We start from the raw sequence: 19,244 nt of genomic DNA on the forward strand, positions 1-19,244 counted from the left end.
TATGAGGCTTTAAACAGCGTATGATATAATGTTGCTATTTTGCAGTAATGCATTACTTTTAAAACTCCAAATCCTCCAGTTGAGGGGAAACACTGGCTGCATGTGCACCAGTAAGACTGGGAATATACTGGTTTCCTGCACCGGTGTCACTTCCTTCCTTTACATCCATCTTTACCATCATTACTTCCCCACCTGAGGCTCCGCTCGCGCTGATCCGGGGTGACAGATCAGCACAGGCATCACTGTAAATGCATCCTGTCTGATTATGTGTTTTGTGTGTGTGTGCGTGTGTTTTGCAGCGAACGTGACCTCCTTTCAAATGACTGGAATATTAAAGAGTAAACAGAACCCGCAGAGCCCGGATGGAGACGCCGGCAGGCAGCTGCTCTTCCTTCTGTTTTATCATGAGGTTTTTGTAAAAATATAAATAAACAGGGAACCTGACAGAAGTCGCTCAAACTGAAAGTAAACACACAAAGTCTCATGAAAACAAAGGCGGCGTTTGAACTTTTCTGTAGGTAGAGCTTCCTCTCACAACATTAGAGGAGATCTCTGGCTTTTTATAATTTTGACACTCTGAACTCTTCTGGATAATTCACGTTCACCTGCTTTGATCCGTTCTATTATTTAGATGTTTTTTGTCTCCCTCTCACTCTGTTGCTTCTTTGCATGTTTATATACGGATATATTTGTATCGTGGCGCATCACAAAGTCAGAGCAGAGCTGTAGAACACAACTGTCTTTATTGAACACCAGCATTTTAGAAGGGATTTAACATTTATATAGTTGAAAGCCTACAAGAAAAGTTATTTAAATATTTATATATATCTTTACAAATGTTCATGAGCCAGTCAGACAGTGACTGCGGCGGCTAAAACTTGCGATCTGGGGAGTGTACGAAGACAGACATGCACAAGGAAGAGGAAAGACGGCAACTGAGAAAGTCACCCTTTTACAAAATGGCTGAGTTGGACCCTTTTCTCTTTTGCTTTCATTCTCTTAATCTCACACACACACCTAGTCCAGGCATCAGTGTCACATAGGTGGCAAAAGTCCCATTGTTTCAGCAGTCCAGTAAACACACAGCTTGTTATGGCTCTGATTGGAAAGGAAAAAAGTAAAATAAGTGTATTTCAGGGGCTCCTGCAGGGGTTTGGATTTAATTCAGTTTGCTAAAAAAAATGCCTGAAAAATGAGCCTTTGCAATTCAGTAAACTGGAAAACATTAGCAAAATTAATAATTTTGGGGACTGATAATAGTAAATTTCTCAAATAATTAGTTATTTAGTAAAAAGAATTATCAAAGCAGTTTTAGTTTGTCTGATTTTTGCAGAAAATCTTCACCTGAATTGTAAGAACTGAGATTAAATGTACTGATATTTCTTTTCAAGGGATTTGATAATAAAACAAGTATAAAAACACATTATAAAGCATTTATTTAACAGTTTTAAAACACTGTCCATGCATTAAAGCAGCCTCACTATTGGTTAAAATCAAACTGTGTACTTTTATTCATTCAGGTAAATGTAATTTAGTTACTCAAATTACTCGTTAAACTAAATTTGCTAAAACAAACTTTGCACTTAGATGAAGGTACCGCAAATGTTTGATGTTAAGAAATCAAAATTATGAAGAAATGAATAAAAGTAAAGCACTTGATCTCTGCAAATAGTGAGCCTGTTTAATAACTGTTTTATAAATGACAGTTAGTGCTTTATAAAGTGTTTACAAACTCATTAATTAACCTGCATGAATTAAAAAAAAAATTCTTTATAAAGTGGCTCTTTTTTAGGATTAAACTCTCCAAACCCTTACGTCCTTTACAATATATTAAACTTAACTGGTGCTTCACACCCTGTCCGGTAAAAAAAAGTATTGATTTTTTTTTTTGCATCCTGTTTTCAGAATAAATAAATAAATAAAAGTCCTGGATGAGTCACAGCCGTTTCCATAGCGAAGCTGCTTGTTGTGACACAGGATGGGATTTTCTCCCACGTGTCATGATTGAGACAGTCTTCAAAATAAGATAAATAAATAATAAATACGACCCCAAAATAATAAAGTAATGTATTATGAGGCTGCAAACACACACGCACACACACATACAAAGATACACTCCTAAAATTCAGCTCTTCAAGGCACAGGGACCAGGTGAGTGGGGGCTACTCAGTCTTTTCTGACTTCCCGTCTTTATTCTGGGACTCTGCTGTTTTCCGGAGCTGCGTTTTGTCTGAGCTGCTGTTGATCTGTTGGTCGTTAGGTCCGCTCGTTTTCCCACTCGAGTTTTTGTCCAGGTAGTTGAGCATCTCGCTCAGGACCGTCTGGAAGGTGCTGAGAGCTGCACAGACCGCCGGCGTGCCGAAGCCATGAGTGATCAGACTGTCGGGGGGGGGGGGAATAATACAACAGAGTCAAACCAACAGGAACGAAGGGAGGAGAAGTGCTGACAGAGTTAGTGTTTGTGTGGCTCTGATTGATGAAGTGATGCAGAATCTCTCACACCTGCAGTTTAAACTTCTTCTCCTTTGTGGAACACCAAATCCTCCCTGACACAAAGGTCTTTTAATGTCCTGTGATGGGCTAAACTCAGTTTTAACCACCTTTCTGCAAACACTCCCTACATTTGAGCAGCTTGAACAGACAAATTGTAGTCTGGGTTGTTGGTTGAAATTTTGAAACAATTAATCTATCTATCTATCTATCTATCTATCTATCTATCTATCTATCTATCTATCTATCTATCTATCTACAAAAGAATTATTCCAAATGACTATCGGTAGTGTCCAGGAATAAAGCCTCTTTTTGTAATTTATAGTAAAATATGGTAAATTCTATTTTCCATGAATAAATAAAATCAAAGGCAGGACAAATTTAGAAGCAGCACAAGGTTGGAAGGTAACAACAAAAGGATAAATGGCCTTCCTTCTAACATACAAAACTCTCAACAACTACACTCCATCTTATATTAAAGATATTTTTGCTCCTTATGTTCCTAACAGAGCACTTTGCTCTCAGGCTGCAGGTTTACTCGTGGTTCCTAGAGTTTCTAAAATGGGAAGCAGAGCTTCCAGTTGTCAGGCTCCTCTCTTGTTAAGCAAACTTCCAGTTTCTGTCTGTGGGTTTGACACCCTGTCTACTTTGAAGACTTCAGACTTTCCTTTTTAATAAATCCTATAGTTAGGGTTGGTTTGGGTTTCCTGAGCTCTCCCTTAGTTCTGCTGCTGTAGGCTCAGACAGCTGGAGGACAAACTGACCACATTTCTTGTTCTGCTGCTGGTTTTACTCTCTCTACTCTCCATGTTTGTGTTTGTATTTATTGCTGTCCTCCTCCTGTGTTTTTCTTTGTTTTTCCTCCAACAGAAACTCCACCTGGACCAGTCATTCTGTGTCCGTGTCTCTTTCCTGTCCTCTGAAACTCCAGCCGGTCGAGGCAGATGGCCACTCGGCCTGAGCCTGGTTCTGCTGGAGGTTTCTTCCATTTAAAAAGGGATTCATTTCTTTCCACTGTCGCCAACATGCTGCTCTGGATGGAGGATTGCGCAGAAGTGAAGATTCAATGCAGTCTGCTGGCTTAGGTCCATAAATAACCTTTATCAATCCAATCTGTGTTTTATAATCTACTACATGTGATTGTATTGGATTATAAATAGATTGAATTGACAGCAATTAAATTTGAATCTGGTTATGTTTTAAAATGAATTTAGGTTTGTTATTTTTATTGTATAGAGCCCTGGGATGACATTTTGTTGTGAATTGTTGCTAAAAATCTGTAAATAAACTGAGCTGAATAATATTTAAGCATTCAAAGTCAGCTTGTCTGGTTTTGTTTAAGCTCTTACTGCACTCATGTCCTGTTTTTTCTCTGACAACATGACCCTCTTTAACAGCTTGATAACATTTTCTGCATTCTGCAAATATGAATGTGACATTTCTGCTAACGAGGCTGCTGCTGTTTTTTTTTTTTGCCAGATATCAAACTGCACAGCTGCATCTTTTGAAAATGGCAAAGAGGTCAGCGGCATAACAAGCAAAACTTTTCACTTTGTACGTTTGACATCCTGAAAAGATTCCCCCACCTGAAATGTGTGAGGTGTCTCTGGATGTCCAGGTCCAGGATGGGGGTCGGTCTGGAGGAGCCCAGAGGAGAACGATCTTGGCTCAGCAAGTCCTGGAACTCCTTACAGATTTGCCTGACAAGACAGAAGGAGGGAGGGATGGAGGGTTTACCATCTGTTTCCAACAGAACCAGCACAAATGTAGCCCCTTGTCGCCCCCTGACACCCTCCTACCCTCATCTTTTACAATCATTATGAAACAAAAACAAGCAAAATACTGATATCAAAACAATAAAAATCTTAAAGGTTTTCCACATTTGTCCAAGCTGTTCTCAGGTTTCAGTTGTAGTACCTTTTATCACATCATGATAAATTTAAACAATTAAAAATTGTCGGCTTTGTTGGAATAATTTTGTAATTTTTTACCTCAGCTGACAGACTTAAAACTGACACCTTTAAGCTGAAATTCCAAACTACCAAAGAACTGAAAAGGGTCACATCAGGAGAGTTTCAGGATAAGACATGTTATAGTTGCAAAAGTTTTATTTGTGTTTGTGATTGTGTATTCTCACTTTGTAGCCAGAACCATCTTCTTGCGTGCGCTTGTTTCTTTCGGCTCGCTGTGCTGCCTCGCCAAATGTTCTCCCACCGCTTTACTGGGAAACTCTGTCTCACAGGTGTAGCCAAAGTCCCTCGCCAGGTGGAGTGCCTCACCTGCACACAAACACAGACGAAAGACGGGTGAGACGAGTGCTAAAAGAAGATGAAGAATGAAAACGTTAAATGAAGCCATCTTGCCTTCCACCAGGGAGGTGAGCAGGGTGACGTTGGCAGCTTTCCTCCGCCCTGCTGGCAGGTTCAGGCCCAGACGGTCTAACTTCTCACGAAGACACCGGCCGCCGTTCTTGGACTTTGCTCTGCGAGACGAGTTGTAAACACACATATTATGACAGGTTTTACAAAACGAGACAATTAATGCTTCACAAGACAGCAAAATATATCTGGACCATCAGCAGCAGCAAAACACTTTCAGTCATCGACGTGCTTTATGTTGACAAAGTCACGAAAGAAAAGATTTTAAAAACTAGTTAGATGATTATGTTTTGACCTGTGTATGTGTGGCTGTTACCAAAACAACCTAATGAACCTCTCAACAGATTAATGCACTGTGTCAACCTAATTCAAGATGGTTGCCACAGATAATTAACATTAACCAATACAAAAACAGCTATAACTCAGTAAGTTTTACAGATATTGCGCTAAAATTTGATGTGGTAGTAGTTGAGAGTCATTCACAACACATACTCCAAGTGTGACATCTTACAATATTATATGAGATCATATATAAAATTATTATATAACAGGCGATCATTGGCAATTTTTATTTCTTCCACAAATGCTCAGCCTTTAATTACTTCTGTTTTGCCTTTTCAACACTCTGTCTAGAGTTTGAGACGTTAATAAAAAGCAACAATGCTTGTTGTGTCCTAATGTTTTTATGTGGAGTTTGTTCCCTTTAAACCACTGTCCTAAAACTTTAATGTCCTTTCTGGAAGCTTAAGTTTCCAACGAGCACATTTTGCTGTTCACTCTCACGAAACAACACAAAAATATTTCACATTTTATCTCTATTAATAATTTCTGCTGCTTGAATTAATTTTTCTCCGCATAAGAATTAAAATCTCTATTTGTCCTTTTTTTTTCTTTGTTGATGCCTGGTGTGTGTTGATGGTAGCCATATTCTCTCTGCCCCCTCTCTCCTCATCCTCCCCCCTCTCTTCCCTTTCTCTCCAGCTCATCAATAATACAGAGCTGGCAACTCTTGCTTTCCTCTGCTTTCTCTGATCCTGGCATGCTTTGGCCCGGTCTCGCCTCCCTCTGGCTCCCTGGGCATGGCGGCGCATGCAGCCCTGGCCTTCTCGCGCCTACAATAGTCTTTCTGGGCGCTGCTATATTCCCTGTGTTTTCATCTGAGGACTAAAAAGATTTGGCCAGCACTTTCCGAAGCTCAGCAGCCAGATTCAGACCTAAATGATGTTTTCACTACCAAAAATCATCCTCAGTCACATTCTCATTCTTGCATGCATATTATTACTCATTGCGTAAGGATGTAAACAATACATATTTTTATCATCTCAGTACTGCTTTTCAGAGTCTAGTTATGCTGAAAGTAATTTGTTGAATTTGAAGTTTTCAGCTAGTCCTTTCCTAAGTAACTTTTACTGCTCCAGATAGCCTTACTGCTGTCAAAAACACTTGAGTTTCCCACAATAGTTTAAATATTTTGCCTTTAATTCATTAAGAAGCTCTCCATGGTCAGTGGATTTATGATTTATTTGAATATTTTGAAGTTAAACTCCAAACGTATCATGTTTGTATGAAGTTACAGAACAGAAAAAAGATCATTTGGAGCTGCAATCAGCTCTTTCAGAAAGATGAAATAAAAGCACGTAAGAATATGATGTTGCAATAGGATGTGAGAAGTATTAATTTTCAGTTAGTGCTTGATTAGTTTTTGTCTTTTTTGTGTTTAATAAACATAAACTAAAGAAGCTATAATAAATCCTGGCTCGATCCTCAGATTTTTGCACTGACCTGCGCAGTATGCCGCCCAGTAGGGAGGCGTTGAGGCACTCAGGAGGGGACAGTCTTCTTTTCACCTCTGCGATGGTGACTTTATATTTAGAGGTGGAACTGAGCAGCGAGAGCCGGCCCGGTACCGAGCAGAACAGGTCTGTGGGATTCACGACGCATGTTCCCCCTGCAAACAGACACGAGGTTCATTGTGGACAAACTGCAGCATCACTGAACATTTTCAAACTTTAAACAATCAAATATCAAAAAACATTTTCCTAATCCCTCCTATAGACTGAAATACAAATAATCAGAGTGTTCTCATTAATAAAGTTAGACATGTGAAAAGAATAATCGATATCTTGTGAAGGGATATAAATAATTTTGTCTTGTTAAGAACTGATATGAAGCTGTTTGAGCATAACAATAGAGCTTTAAAACTATTCATTTTGTGTAACATTTAAATCCTTTACCATATAGTTCAAATAATTTAGTGCAAAATGCAATTGCAGACTTCAACAGCTACAACACTGACTTCATGAATACAGCCTCCTTTATTTTGGCTTTACACTCTCATGTACTTTAAAGCTTTGGTGAACAAAGCAGCTAGAAAAGTCTGGAAAAAGCTGCGGAGACACATTTAATATGAAAGGAAAACAGATCCAGGATCTGGATGTTTGTTTACAAGATACTTTACAACAAACTTCTCTCACTGGTTTCACAATTATATGTACAATACAACAGGACTCATAAACAGAGCAATGACTCCCAAACATTTTAGCAAAAAAAAAAACAATTTTTAGCAGACAAACATCGCTGTTAGGTTGATTAAACAAGCGCCTAAAGGCTACAGTCAGAAGATTTTATTAGTTAATAACTAAACTATCCTCTTCTGTAACAACCATGCCAAAATACATGCTGGTAGCAGTCATTTTCAAATTTAAATTTATTTCATTTCAAGACCCCAAACTTTATGTTTCACGTCCCACAGTGGGGTCCCGACCCCAACTTTGGGAATCACTATAATAAAGTATCAGCAAGGAATTTATGTAAAAAGAGTACTTAAAAATACCTTGAAATATATTCCTGAGGATCTTATTCTAACACTCATTGTGCTTTTAAACCTGCAGATGTATTTTAGAAGGTGCAAGAATTTATTTCTGTATGTCTTCTCTGAATTTATCCAATAATATTTATTTTTTAAAAAACTAGAAAATGTAAATGCATCAATCCTATCACTTCTTTTGGACCCTGGATTGAAAATGATCACACAACATCTATTTAGAAATGGTGATTTTACTTGTGTGAACACTTTGCATGATGTCTCTTTTTTTTAATCAAAGAATACAGAAGTAGATGATGTAAAGAAGAAAAAACACCAATAATTTGGTAAATCCTTATTTGATTTAGATGCAACATGATTATGTTTGAGCGCAGAAATTTGTAAATGCTTTGCAGAGATTCAATCAGGTGGAAACCTAATGTACAGTTAAACTTTTATTATCTTAACATTTGTCTATCTTCACCCCCAAGGCAGAACATCCAGCTTGTTTGGAGTATGTGTGCTTAAAATAAACCGCTTTAATATACTTTTCAAACAAACTAAAGGTTTTTAGTTTTCTAAATTTCTCAGATTTAAAAAAATGGCATAATTTAAATTTTGTTTTCTGGCTTCTTGTTTAGTCTTTCTAAATCTATAAAGATGATATTTTAATACCATCTTAAAGTGAAATTAATCCTTGTGTGATTGTGGTACACACTCAGACCATAAATTTATCTTCAGTCACCACAGGCCCGATGTTCCTCTCAGTTCCTTTTCTTTCACAACTTAAATATTACATGCAGTTTTTTTTTAACTATGCACATATATTTATGTTCAGCTCAGTATTCATCTGTATGTAGGAGCTGTTCTTCCAAGAGGGGAAAACAAAACATTCTTTAAAAAAATGATTAATAAAAAAAAACTTTCCACCAGGCTGATTTCATTGTGTACCTGAAGCTTCTGAATGTGTGAATAAATGATAGCGAAGGCTGTTTCTCATTATTAATTACACCTGAATCTGTGTTATCAGCTGCTCCTGAAATATATTTATTTATATAAATATATATTGACTGTTCTGAGTAGGCTTTTTATGATTAAACTTTCAGTGGAACGAGCTGAAAAGCAAGGTTTTTTGTCTGATGTACTGCAGGCTATATTCTATTATTTATCTGCTTCATTATCAAATCTAACAGCAGGGTGTGTCGCCCTGTTGGATAAGATGAGACGAAGAAAAAAAAGATGCCATTTAGGCCAAATAGGACAATGCTGCAGGCATATATTGGTCACACAGTTTGGCCACCAACTTCTACATGAGCAGCTGTAACCTCTTTTTTTCCTCTCAGAGGAAATTTTCTTCGCAGTCAGCAGAAATGTGCTGGATTCACCCTCATTTATGGCCACAGGAAGGCAGTTGGACCAAACAAAGTGACACCCAGGTTCAGAACCACGGACAGCAGCCTGCACCCTTTCATTCCAGCACCTGGACAGCGCCTCGAGCCCACAGCAGAAGTGGAGCATCAGGATGGTGTGGAAACAAAGAGCAGCTGGACTCGAACTGCAGCCACTTTGTACCAAACTGTTCAGGACTTGAGTTTCAGTCGGGCTGTCAGAAATTTGCTGAAGGAATCGATTGATGTGCTGCTGTTCGTTAGACTTTAGCCCCAGTGTGTGTGTGTGTGTGTGTGTGTGTATTGTCTGTCTATATGTGACACAAACCGTGCAAACCTGTCTGTCAGGCTCACGCGCTCTGACAGGGGGCGCGCGCGCTCCCTGAAAGCCGCGGGTTCACATCATATTAATTCCCCTAAAAATGTTTTGATTCAAAGTAGTTTGTATTTTATGTTGCCAAGGGCAATCGAAAAGAGCTATTGCCGGTAGTGCAGTCAGTGGAGCGCGCGGGCCCAGAGGCGATAACGGTATTTAAGCAACGGAGAGTAGCCTCGGGCTGCGGCGCGAGCGGCGGGCGGGATCACACGCGGAATCAAGCGCCTTTTTACGAGTTTGCCACGAAAATTAAAGAAAAAGAGACAAGGGCCAAATGCCATTCTCCTCATATTTTAACAACCGTGTTTAGAGCTCCAAATAAAGCCCGCAAATGTATTGACAGGGAAGAGAGAGGCGCGTGCGCGGGGCAGGAGAGGAGGAGCGGGGGCGCGCGCCAGACAGATCAGCTTGATCTTTGCTGTTGGAGCTGGAAGACTGGATAGTGGGGGTGATTAAAAACACAGACGACTCCTCCTAAGTAGGATCCGCATTTCTTGAGTGATTTTCTTTTGAAAAAAGGTTATGTGAATATTCATGCCGCCAAAGCCGCAGTCAGAAAGAACAACATTAATATGATCTCGGCTGAATCCGGGGGCCCCGCGCGGCATTAGCATATCAAAGCGTGCGCCCGAGGCGAGAGAAGCTATCGATACGGGAGCGCGAGGTAAAGCAAAGATTATTGGTTGTGATGGTTGCAGCGGCTGAGCTCAGGGCCAAATACGGCGCACCATTAACCGAAAGTGATAGCGAAGGGATTCCCGCGTCAATCCGAGAGAAAAGCCCCCCTCCTCCCAAACACCTCGGCGAGAGCTGATGAAAAATTAAACCCGAGACACAGCCTTCCTCTCTCTGTGTGCAAAATTACGCACAGTCCCCAGTAAAAAAGAGGCTTTGAAGGCGCAAAAAAATAAAAAGGAGAGAAGATCCGCAGCTTGTTTAAACCCACTCATCAGGAAATTGTCTGGCCTGCAATGTGTTCCCGGACCGCATGGTTTTCACCTGCAGAGTCAGCTTCAAAAGTCTTCATCAAGCAAACACTAAGGGGCTATATCTGCACTTTGAGGGGAAAAAATGAAATAACAATTATCACAGCTTCTCAAGTGTGTGGGTATATCAAATAATTGGCTAAAATCTCACTTAAACACATTAAATTAAACGCCTGGCCAAATAAGCTGGACTGTTTAGTTTGATTAAAAAGGTATCAATAAAAAAATCAGGACATTTTATTATTATTATTATTATTATTATTATTATTGTTTAGTGTGTCCTTAAATTATAATAAAAATAATTACCACGTGTTTATTTACAGAAACAGCTAAAGTGGCTGAAATTAGGTCAACTATGGTGTTAGATGGAATAGTCCCAATAATACTGACACATTGATATGTATTTACACTTGGATTTGTTAAGTAAAGCATGCAGATAAAAGGGGTTTTGTTTACACTGAGTGCTACCCACATTTCAGAATTGCATATCAATATATCCGGAAAACTACAGGAGTGAACTCATTTAAACATAAATTTATGTTTGGTTTAATAGTTTGCTGCAATGATTAAAATTTAACTTGGAAAAAGGCATAATTTTGTTAAATAATCATGCAACTAAAACGTTGTATATTTGTTATGTCTGCAGTGTTTTAATTGTTTGAGTCCATATAAATATTATTAACGTCCCTGTATATATTTTTTCTTTTACTGGATAAAGAAAAATAAAAATATTTCATTAAAAAAATCATTTTATTAACAGAAAAATGCCATTTTATGAACATTATCGTGAGCCTTTATTTAAGATGTGTCAAATTCAGGCAATATTTTGACTCTCTGTAATTTTGTTGACATTTTAATTGTTTGACAAAAGCTCAGTGCGGGGGTGTTGAGTGACAGTTGGCTTCGCAGTGGAAGTGGGAGCGTGTTCTGCGTGTTATTAGTGTTTAAACAGGCGAGAAAACGGAGCTCCGTTCCTGCCTGGCGTAACATGTTGACAGCAGACAAGAGAGAAGTGTTCCGCCTGTTTGTCTGCCTGCTCGCTGTCTTGTCGTGTCGAGCCGTGCGTGTTATTTTTCCACGGCCTCCGGTGCAACAGCAACAACAACAGAGAGAGAGAGAGAGAGAGAGGGAGGAATGAAACTGGGGCGGGGGGGCCTTACCTCTCCGGATGACGCCCCCTTGGCCGTTCAGGACGAGCCCACACTGCGCCTCCACGGAGCCCTGCAGAGAGATGCACTCATTAGGAGGAGCTAAAGATGTTTTTTACAGTTTAAAAAAGCATCAACTAAAAACCCAAACTGATAAGTTCTGTTGTCGTCGTTTGGTTGGTTTGTTTGTCTGCAGGTGCATTCATTCTCCAAGACTCAAGGAGTTAAATCTCACTTTTTAAGGAGAGGAATTTGGTGATATTTGCATGTGTGGCTGCAACTAATAATGTGATACAAACATGGCTGCATTTAACAAAATTAAAAATCTATAAATATAGTCATTTTATATCCCCTGAATTTAATTTTGGAGAGCTTTGACCTGCTTTAGAGTTTCACTAATGCACCTTTTACCCACAATATAGCAAATTTCTACTGCTGAAAGGAAGCCATTTTGTTAGAAAGTGTACACCACTTAGCAGGCTTGGAGCATAATTGAGGGCAGGGTGAAATAAAAGATGCAGCTCACGGCTCACTCAGAAACGAGCTTCTAATTTGAAAGGCTTCGGGCGCCTCATCCGGACTCAGAAATGAGCAAAAGGTGTCCGCAGGTCTGCTGGAGAAACCGACCTGTTGGGATCACTGTGGGAAGCGGGCGCGCGCGTACGGAGACCTGTTAAGGACACCTTTTCAGGGAGGGTTTGGATCAGACTCGTGTGCTATCAACAATGTCATCAAGAGAGGAGAACACGCGCTTTTTTATTCAGAAAACACTTAATCCCCCGTGCGAGCCTCGAGGCCTGGCCCACGCAGAAGCCCCTGATTAAAATAAACTGGGGGGAGAAAGGAGGAGAAAAAAAGAGAAGGAGGGGAGATTGTTGGAGCTCTTTTTTAACCAGCTCCTGCTCTGTTTCTTTTCTTCTTATTCCGGAGCTAAAGTGATTATAAAATCAATATACAAAACGCAGAAGCTCTTGCATGAATCAGCTTAGTGACGGGGGAAAGGTGTGGCAGCTGCTTTTGTTCAGCATGAAAATCTCTTTAACGCGCTCAAAGATGCGACCGAGCTGCACGAGACCATGCATGGGCGCATCTGTTCTGTTCAAACATCCGCCTCGTGCAAGCTCAGGTTCACGAGCCGCTCCTTTCTTTTCCTTAAAATAAAAAAGGTCAAACAGGCGCTTTTTTTTCATGTCCCAAAAGGCTTCAAAATAAATTAAGTATTTCTAATCGAAATAAATTCTATAAACTAAAACTAAAAAAATTGTATTATTTTATATGGAACTAATAAAATGTTACAATTAATTTAAAAATATGATTAAAATACTAAAAATTTAAAAATGACTCAATCATAATTTGGGGCATAACAGGGTGCTATACAAATATAAAATGTTAAATATTAAAGCATCACATGCAGAAAACCTCTCAAATAAATTAGCCAATGTCACACAACAAAAAATAAATTAAAATAATATATATACTTATATTCAAGGACAAGTTGGCATTAAGGTAATAACTGTTTTCATTGTAGTAAATATTTTAATAATAAAACTTCACATAGAGCTAATGTCCCACATCAAAAAATTAAATAAAAATAAGAAGAATTAGGCAATAATATTCAATAAAAGAAGTTGTCATTTATCCAGCTTTAGTTTCAGTCATTTTGCCACAATCTTAAATTAAATAATCTGATTTAATATATATATATATATATATATATATATATATATATATATATATATATATATATATATAAATGTGTAGGCAAGTAAAACAAATTGTTGCAATTGTTTTTGTTGTTACACAACAATTTGTTGTTTATGTTTAACATTAAGCTGCATTAAGTGCACGTGCAGCCTATGAAATGTGGCTAAAAATGAGAGTTTAATGAGCTGAATTAAAGCTGATTGGGAAACAGTTAACACAACTGAAATGATGTGTCAGTGTGTTAAAGTGTGTTTAACCAGAGCCGCGGTTTCGACCCGCTCAGATGTCGCTGCATAAGTAACAAAGTTGATTGACGTTAAGTCGGTAATTGGATAAACTACGGTGCTTTATGGTGCTCGAGCTGGGCATTGTGTCCTGAACCCCGATCCGTTAATCCGCCCTTTACCGGAGAATAGAGCAACCAGCGGCTTTTCTTTGCCTCAGCAGACACACACACACACACACACACACACACACACACACACACATATGCAAACGGGCGCTCAAGAACCGTGCGAATCCCCTTTTTTTCATCTCCACCATTTCTTTACATCGAAAGGATTTATGTAAAATATGGGTCACGTGAGTTTCTGGACAGAAATAAAGGCAGGGTTTCTCAATAGGACTGTATAGACTGCCAGTCAATTAACCTTTAGAAGCAGGCCTGCCTTTCAGAGGCACCGTGCCGCGTGGACTTGACATTTACTCAGCCTGTTGTACTCTCACGTTTGCTTTGGAGACAAAACAATGATCTCAAGATGATATCCAATAATATTAACCCCCCAAAGTGGAGTGGAGGTAACCTGCAGGCCAGAGAAGCTTTGTGAATGTCACATGAAGCAGACAGACAGACATCTGGTGCTCATATCTTTCTGTTCAATATTTGGAAATTTTGCTGAGTGGCTGCTGCAGCACTGGGGGGGGGGGGGGGTGGAGGTCTTCAATAGTAGGCCAGTGGGGCAGAGGTACTGGGGCTCGAGCTCGTTTTTAACCAACAGCACATCCAAGCTTAAATCTTATTATGAATCAGAGCTATTAAAGCAGAGAGAAGTCAAAGAAAAGAGGAAAATTCAGTATATTAATTATTATTATTAGTAGGAATATCTAGATTTTTTTTAAGGTGCTTTACATTTTGTGTGTTTAGCACCATCACATATCACCACACCAAATCAAATATTTGTAAAATTGGACATTATTTGTGTTAGCTGTAGCGGCCATTTTAAATTTTGAACAAAGAGCTTAAACTGTTAGCACTGGGAGTGCAGCCGGAGGTCACTCTCAGCTGTCACAAAACTACATTTTACCTCAATGTCTCTATAAATGACCGGGTTACAGCTATTTTTGTATTTGTCAAGTTAGCCATGGCGGCCATTTTGAACTGTGAACAAAGAGCTGTTAGCACAAGGAGCAAAGCTGGAGGTTATTGTCAGCTACTAGTTCACCATTTAAATAATTACGTCAAAGTCTCTAAAAGTGACCGAGTTACAGCTGTTTTTGTGCTTGCCAAGTTAGCTGTGCCGGCCATTTTGAATCAGGTTGAGCCAAATAACTGATCAGGTCGTAGAGGAACCTCCAGTGATTACTTTGTAAAAGTTTTAATATCTTCCGTTCAGTGGTTCATGAGATATCTTAAAATTAGTACAGATTTTAAGAGGAAATAAAAGCTTCCTTAATGGGCTTTTTTGGGTCGTTTTTTGCAAATTACGCCGCCATGGTTACGTTGGGTGCACCACTCCGTTGGGGATGCTTTAAAGTTGACCGGAAGAATAAAAATAAATAAAATAAAGAAGGTTAAGAGGTCTGGCCTGGTATAAGGTCACCGGTACCTGCAGGTCGTCCGCCCCCGGCGGAGGGAGGCCCAGGCCGGCGGCGGGCAGCAGCCTCTGGTCCGGGTGGTGCATGCCGACGCCGTAGGCTTGAGAGCCGTGTGACGTCATCAGCGACAAGTCATGGCGCCGGTAAGCGTCGAGGCAGCCCAGCTCGCGCCGCTGCTGCTCGTCCAGGCACGAGGACTTGAGGGCCGAGCGCGCGTTGTGCAGGTTGATGAAGTCGGCCGGCTCCCCGTGGTGGATCTGCTGGTAGTACTGGCCCGAGTGCAGCGAGTTCAGCCCGTAGGCCTCCGGGCCCACGGCCGGGTGGGAGTGCTGGAACTCGTAGTGGAAGGACTGGTGGTGCAGGGGCGTGTACTGGTGGTTGGCCGAGAAGTAGGGCGAGGCGAACTCCGTCCCCGCCGGCGCCGGGTAGGTGAGCGGCGACGAGGAGGAGTAGGCGACCGAGGAATTGGCCACCGACTCCAGACAGCCGAGCTGCATGAGCCGGTAGCTGTTTGAACCGTCGTGACGTATCTGGAAGATAATAAAGAGACAGGAAAATATATGAGCAGTGTCATTTAGCATCAGCCGGTGTCTCCTCTCCTCTCTGCCTCCCAAACACACTCAAAAACACAACTCACACACTCAAAGCGTTTTTTTTCCTCCTCTCCCTCCTCACTTTAAACCACCTGAAGGAGATGTCATTTCCACGCGCCTGGGAGGGGAACGAACACGCTTGCAACAGGAGCAATATTTTTTTTTCTCCCTTTGGCATGCCTGTCACTCTCCTAGCAGCGTTTAAAAAGGCGTGCTGTTATATATTATTATTATTACCGAGCTGCCCCAGCCCTGCTGCTCGCGAAAAAAAGAAGGATGAGAGGTAAGCAGAGTGAGACTGAGCGGAGAGTTCCGCCCTGAAATGTTCTAATCACACTCTTACAGGCTCTCCGACGAGCCGCAGTTTATTTTCCACACTTACAGAAGAAAAAAAGCTCCGTTTTCCCCGGCAGCTTTGGCTCTTTCCTCCCTTCATGCAGTTTATTCTTTGCACCCATGCAACACAAAAGACTACCTGAGAGTATCAAAACGCTCCAGTTTAAACAAAACATTTCCCCTCCTTTTATTGTTTTATTCTAACTGCTATAAAAGCATATAAATTAAATGATTATTGGGTAAATAAGTGAGCCTACCTCTGCGTCGTGGACAAGTCCGGGGAAGGTCGCTGACATTGTGCTTTTCTCCAAAGTAATATTTTTCCTTTCCTCTCTGACCCGATCGAATAGTAATAGTACCAAATAAAAAAAGCGCCTTAAAATCCCCCAAAAAGGCAGAGAGAGAGAGATGGAAAAGTCCCCCCTCGGTTATGGTGGAAAGCTGGCGGAACGCGCGCGTCTCCCCTCTGCGCGGACGGGGCTGGCTCACGGATTTTGTACTTGCAGGGTATTTCTCGGCTGATGTCGTAGGTCCCTTGGTAATATAGAAGTTTTGAAAATTAAGCATCAGCACTGAGGAATGGGAGGACAATAGACGGAGCGGAGCATCCCAGGAGACACGGAATAAATATTGTATCTTCGCCCCTAATAAGGAACCGAGAGCTTCTTTCAACGTTTTCTGCGCTTTTTTTCTGGACATTTTCCTTTTTCACTCGTTTGCTCTGCTGCTCGCTTCCGTCGTGTTATTGTGTTTACAGCGGCTCGGTCGTTTAAGAAAAAATGTGCGGACTTTCAGCGGAAATGTAAGTTGGATTTGAACCATTTTAAGCTTTTTTAGTTTGCTGGAGTGAAATAATTAAAAATATTCATTTTGCAATCCTAAATGGATTTTGGGAGCTTTTGCAAAGAGACTTTCGTTTAGAAATAAGACATTTTTATGCTCTCTGCATGCAGTTTCATATCTTTGTTTCATTTTTTTGAATTATTGTTGCTTTTAGGCATTTTCCATGTAACGTAACTAAGGGTTTTAAAATATAATAAGGATCACATTTTCATAGCAGAATATTTTGACACGATTAAAAAAACAAACAAAAGATTCGATTAAAACAAATAACAAAAATTAATAGTCTTTTCCTTAATTTGAAATGTACTTTAAATCAATTTAAATGGAGTTAGAATTTATTAAGAACAAAAAAAAACAAAACATAAATTTAAAACATATGTTAAGATTTTTTTTCCTGTTTTGGTTATTTTTTACTCTTGTTATAAAAACACATTTTGGTGTATTGTTTATTTATTTATATATTTATTTTGTTTTTCTTTTTTGGGGGAGGGGGTTTAGGAGGAGTGTTTTCTTTGTGAATAACTGATTTGAGATTTTTATTTTATTTTATCAGTTATCAGCATTTATGAGTCAGGTTTGTGCACAGGTATACCCCAGCGTTTTATTATTATTATTATTATTATTATTATTATTATTATTATTATTATTATTATTGTTGTTATTATTATTATTATAAACAGTTTTGGTCACTATCATGATCCAGATCTCTTCCTCCATGTCTGCCTGTCTCCTCGTGCTGTAACTCACCTGAGCGCGCGCCCCCGGGGTGGTCCTGCCCAGCTGAACGGAGCCGTGATGGTGGTGCAGAAACAGACGACAGAGGAGGAGTGTTTTTGTTTACATTTATTTCAACAGCTCATATATATAAATTTCTTTTTTAAAGTTAAAATGAAAGTAAATACCTCGTCTGGCACAAACAGCTCGAATCTTTACAGGATAATCAGAGCAAACAGGTGTACAGAGTCAAAATTCAGGTTGTAATAATGAGCAGAAAGAAGCGCACAGTCACGTGCCCTTACATAGGCCTCCTCATGAGCAACACAGATACAAAACGCAGAAGGTAGAGAAGTTTGTGGTGTGAGCCTGGAGAGGAGCAAATGGAAATAAAGGAGAGGGGAGAAGAAGAGGAGAGTTATTCTACTGTCTGTCAGATTTCCTGCCATTCAGAAACAAGCCAGAGGGAGGGAGGAGGGCTGGGGTGGGTGGGGGAGCACAGATAAGCCCTAATCAGTCTTGTTTTGGATGTCTTTTTTTCCCCCATGCTCAGCTGTAACTGGAACCAAAGCCACTCGGTGATTTTTTTTATTAAAGTGCAGACTGTGCGCGAGCTGACGCCGGGACGCTGATTGACTCCGCGCTTTAATTAAGCAACTATTTCCCTCCCATCTGTTATTGTATCAGACCCCATCTCAGTCCTAATCCCTCACAGTAATAATAATAATAATAATAGTAATAATAATAATAATAATAATAATAATAATAATAATAATAATAATAATAATAATAATAATAATAGGTTGTGCTGCATTTAATTGATTTATTTTTAATAAGGTGTTGCCATCTTCTTCTTTATTATTGGTCACACAGTTTTAAAAATACCTCTGAAATAAGATTAACTTCATTCTAGAAAAGCTCCCCTCCTTTCTTGTTCATCAAGGAGACTATTTAGTCCATCTTTTCTTGCACTTAAACCTGGAATAGAAAAAGTCCACACTGGGAGCACAAACGGCCCTGGCGGAGACGCGGACCGCCTTAAATAGGCTCTTTTTTAAAAAGTTCTCAAGGCCTTTTATATTTTAATTAACCGGTACCGATTGTTTTTGCCTCGAGGCTCGACGTGAAACCTCTGGCGCGACCAGACCGGTGAAGGCCGGCTGTCGCGCGCCAGGTATTAAAAAAAATAAAAAAAATAAAAAAAAAACGAAGGAGGCTGGGAGGGAAGAGGGAGGGGAGAAGGAAAAGAGGAGGAGGAGGAGGGATGAATGGGAAGGCCACCAGGCACAGAGAGAAACAGTGAAGACCTTTGGTGTCGATTGATGTGATTCTAAACGTGTTAATTTTTTTCCTCTTTTTAACTAATTTTTTAAACAGAATTCATTAAAATTGTGCAGAATTTAGCTGTAAAACCAAACCGAGATTGTAGGACATTTGAGTTATGTTTTCAAAGTGAGGAAGTGTGATCAAACTGAGCAGGAAAACATGTCTCCTTTACACCAACATTGAGATAAAGATGGGACATTCCGTGATTTTGTTTTTGTTTGTTTTGCTGGTTTGAGAATAAGTTGAACATAAAAGCTTAAATTTCTTTATCTTTAAGGTCAGTAAAGAGGTTTTCCTTTTGGTGGAAAATCTACAGAAGACTGAAAATCCAGATCGATGTGCTC

At 39.9% G+C, this 19,244-nt stretch overlaps 1 protein-coding gene and 1 long non-coding RNA gene across 6 annotated transcripts in view; one reads left to right on the forward strand and one right to left on the reverse strand.

Moving 5' to 3' along the window:
* Positions 1–724: 724 nt before the first annotated feature.
* On the reverse strand, positions 725–18,033 carry tfap2d (transcription factor AP-2 delta (activating enhancer binding protein 2 delta)). Of its 5 annotated transcripts, XM_037981731.1 has the most exons (9): positions 17,763–18,033; positions 17,608–17,640; positions 15,100–15,618; positions 11,582–11,642; positions 6,651–6,816; positions 4,854–4,972; positions 4,628–4,769; positions 4,077–4,190; positions 725–2,379 (listed from the first exon to the last, which is right to left on the reverse strand). In XM_037981731.1, the coding sequence occupies exons 3-9, from the start codon at positions 15,583–15,585 to the stop codon at positions 2,163–2,165; spliced, it is 1,305 nt and encodes a 434-aa protein (XP_037837659.1). In that variant the 5' UTR covers positions 15,586–15,618; positions 17,608–17,640; positions 17,763–18,033; the 3' UTR covers positions 725–2,162. The 5 variants fall into 5 exon arrangements, with proteins under 5 accessions (XP_037837659.1, XP_037837660.1, XP_017267212.1 ...); XM_037981732.1 differs by having other exon boundaries at positions 17,608–18,033; XM_017411723.3 differs by lacking the exons at positions 17,608–17,640; positions 17,763–18,033 and adding an exon at positions 16,275–16,447.
* Positions 16,581–19,244, forward strand: part of LOC119618032 — a 9,302-nt gene continuing 6,638 nt past the window's right edge. Inside the window, exon 1 of the long non-coding RNA XR_005234550.1 lies at positions 16,581–16,819. This is a non-coding gene — a long non-coding RNA (uncharacterized LOC119618032). The remainder of the gene's footprint in view (positions 16,820–19,244) is intronic.

The sequence above is a fragment of the Kryptolebias marmoratus genome, linkage group LG19, assembly GCF_001649575.2.
Source record: "Kryptolebias marmoratus isolate JLee-2015 linkage group LG19, ASM164957v2, whole genome shotgun sequence".
In the NCBI taxonomy this organism is placed as follows: Eukaryota; Metazoa; Chordata; class Actinopteri; order Cyprinodontiformes; family Rivulidae; genus Kryptolebias; species Kryptolebias marmoratus.

Bases quoted from the DNA above. Each gene is read 5' to 3' on its own strand.
- tfap2d (XM_017411722.3), bottom strand. From the start codon at position 15,669: ATGCTAAATGACACTGCTCATATATTTTCCTGTCTCTTTATTATCTTC. The intron at 4,191-4,627 runs GTGAGAATACAC...CTGTCTTGTCAG, and splicing joins AAGATGGTTCTGGCTACAAA to GCAAATCTGTAAGGAGTTCC. The intron at 2,380-4,076 runs GTGGGGGAATCT...CCCCCCCGACAG, and splicing joins AGACACCTCACACATTTCAG to TCTGATCACTCATGGCTTCG.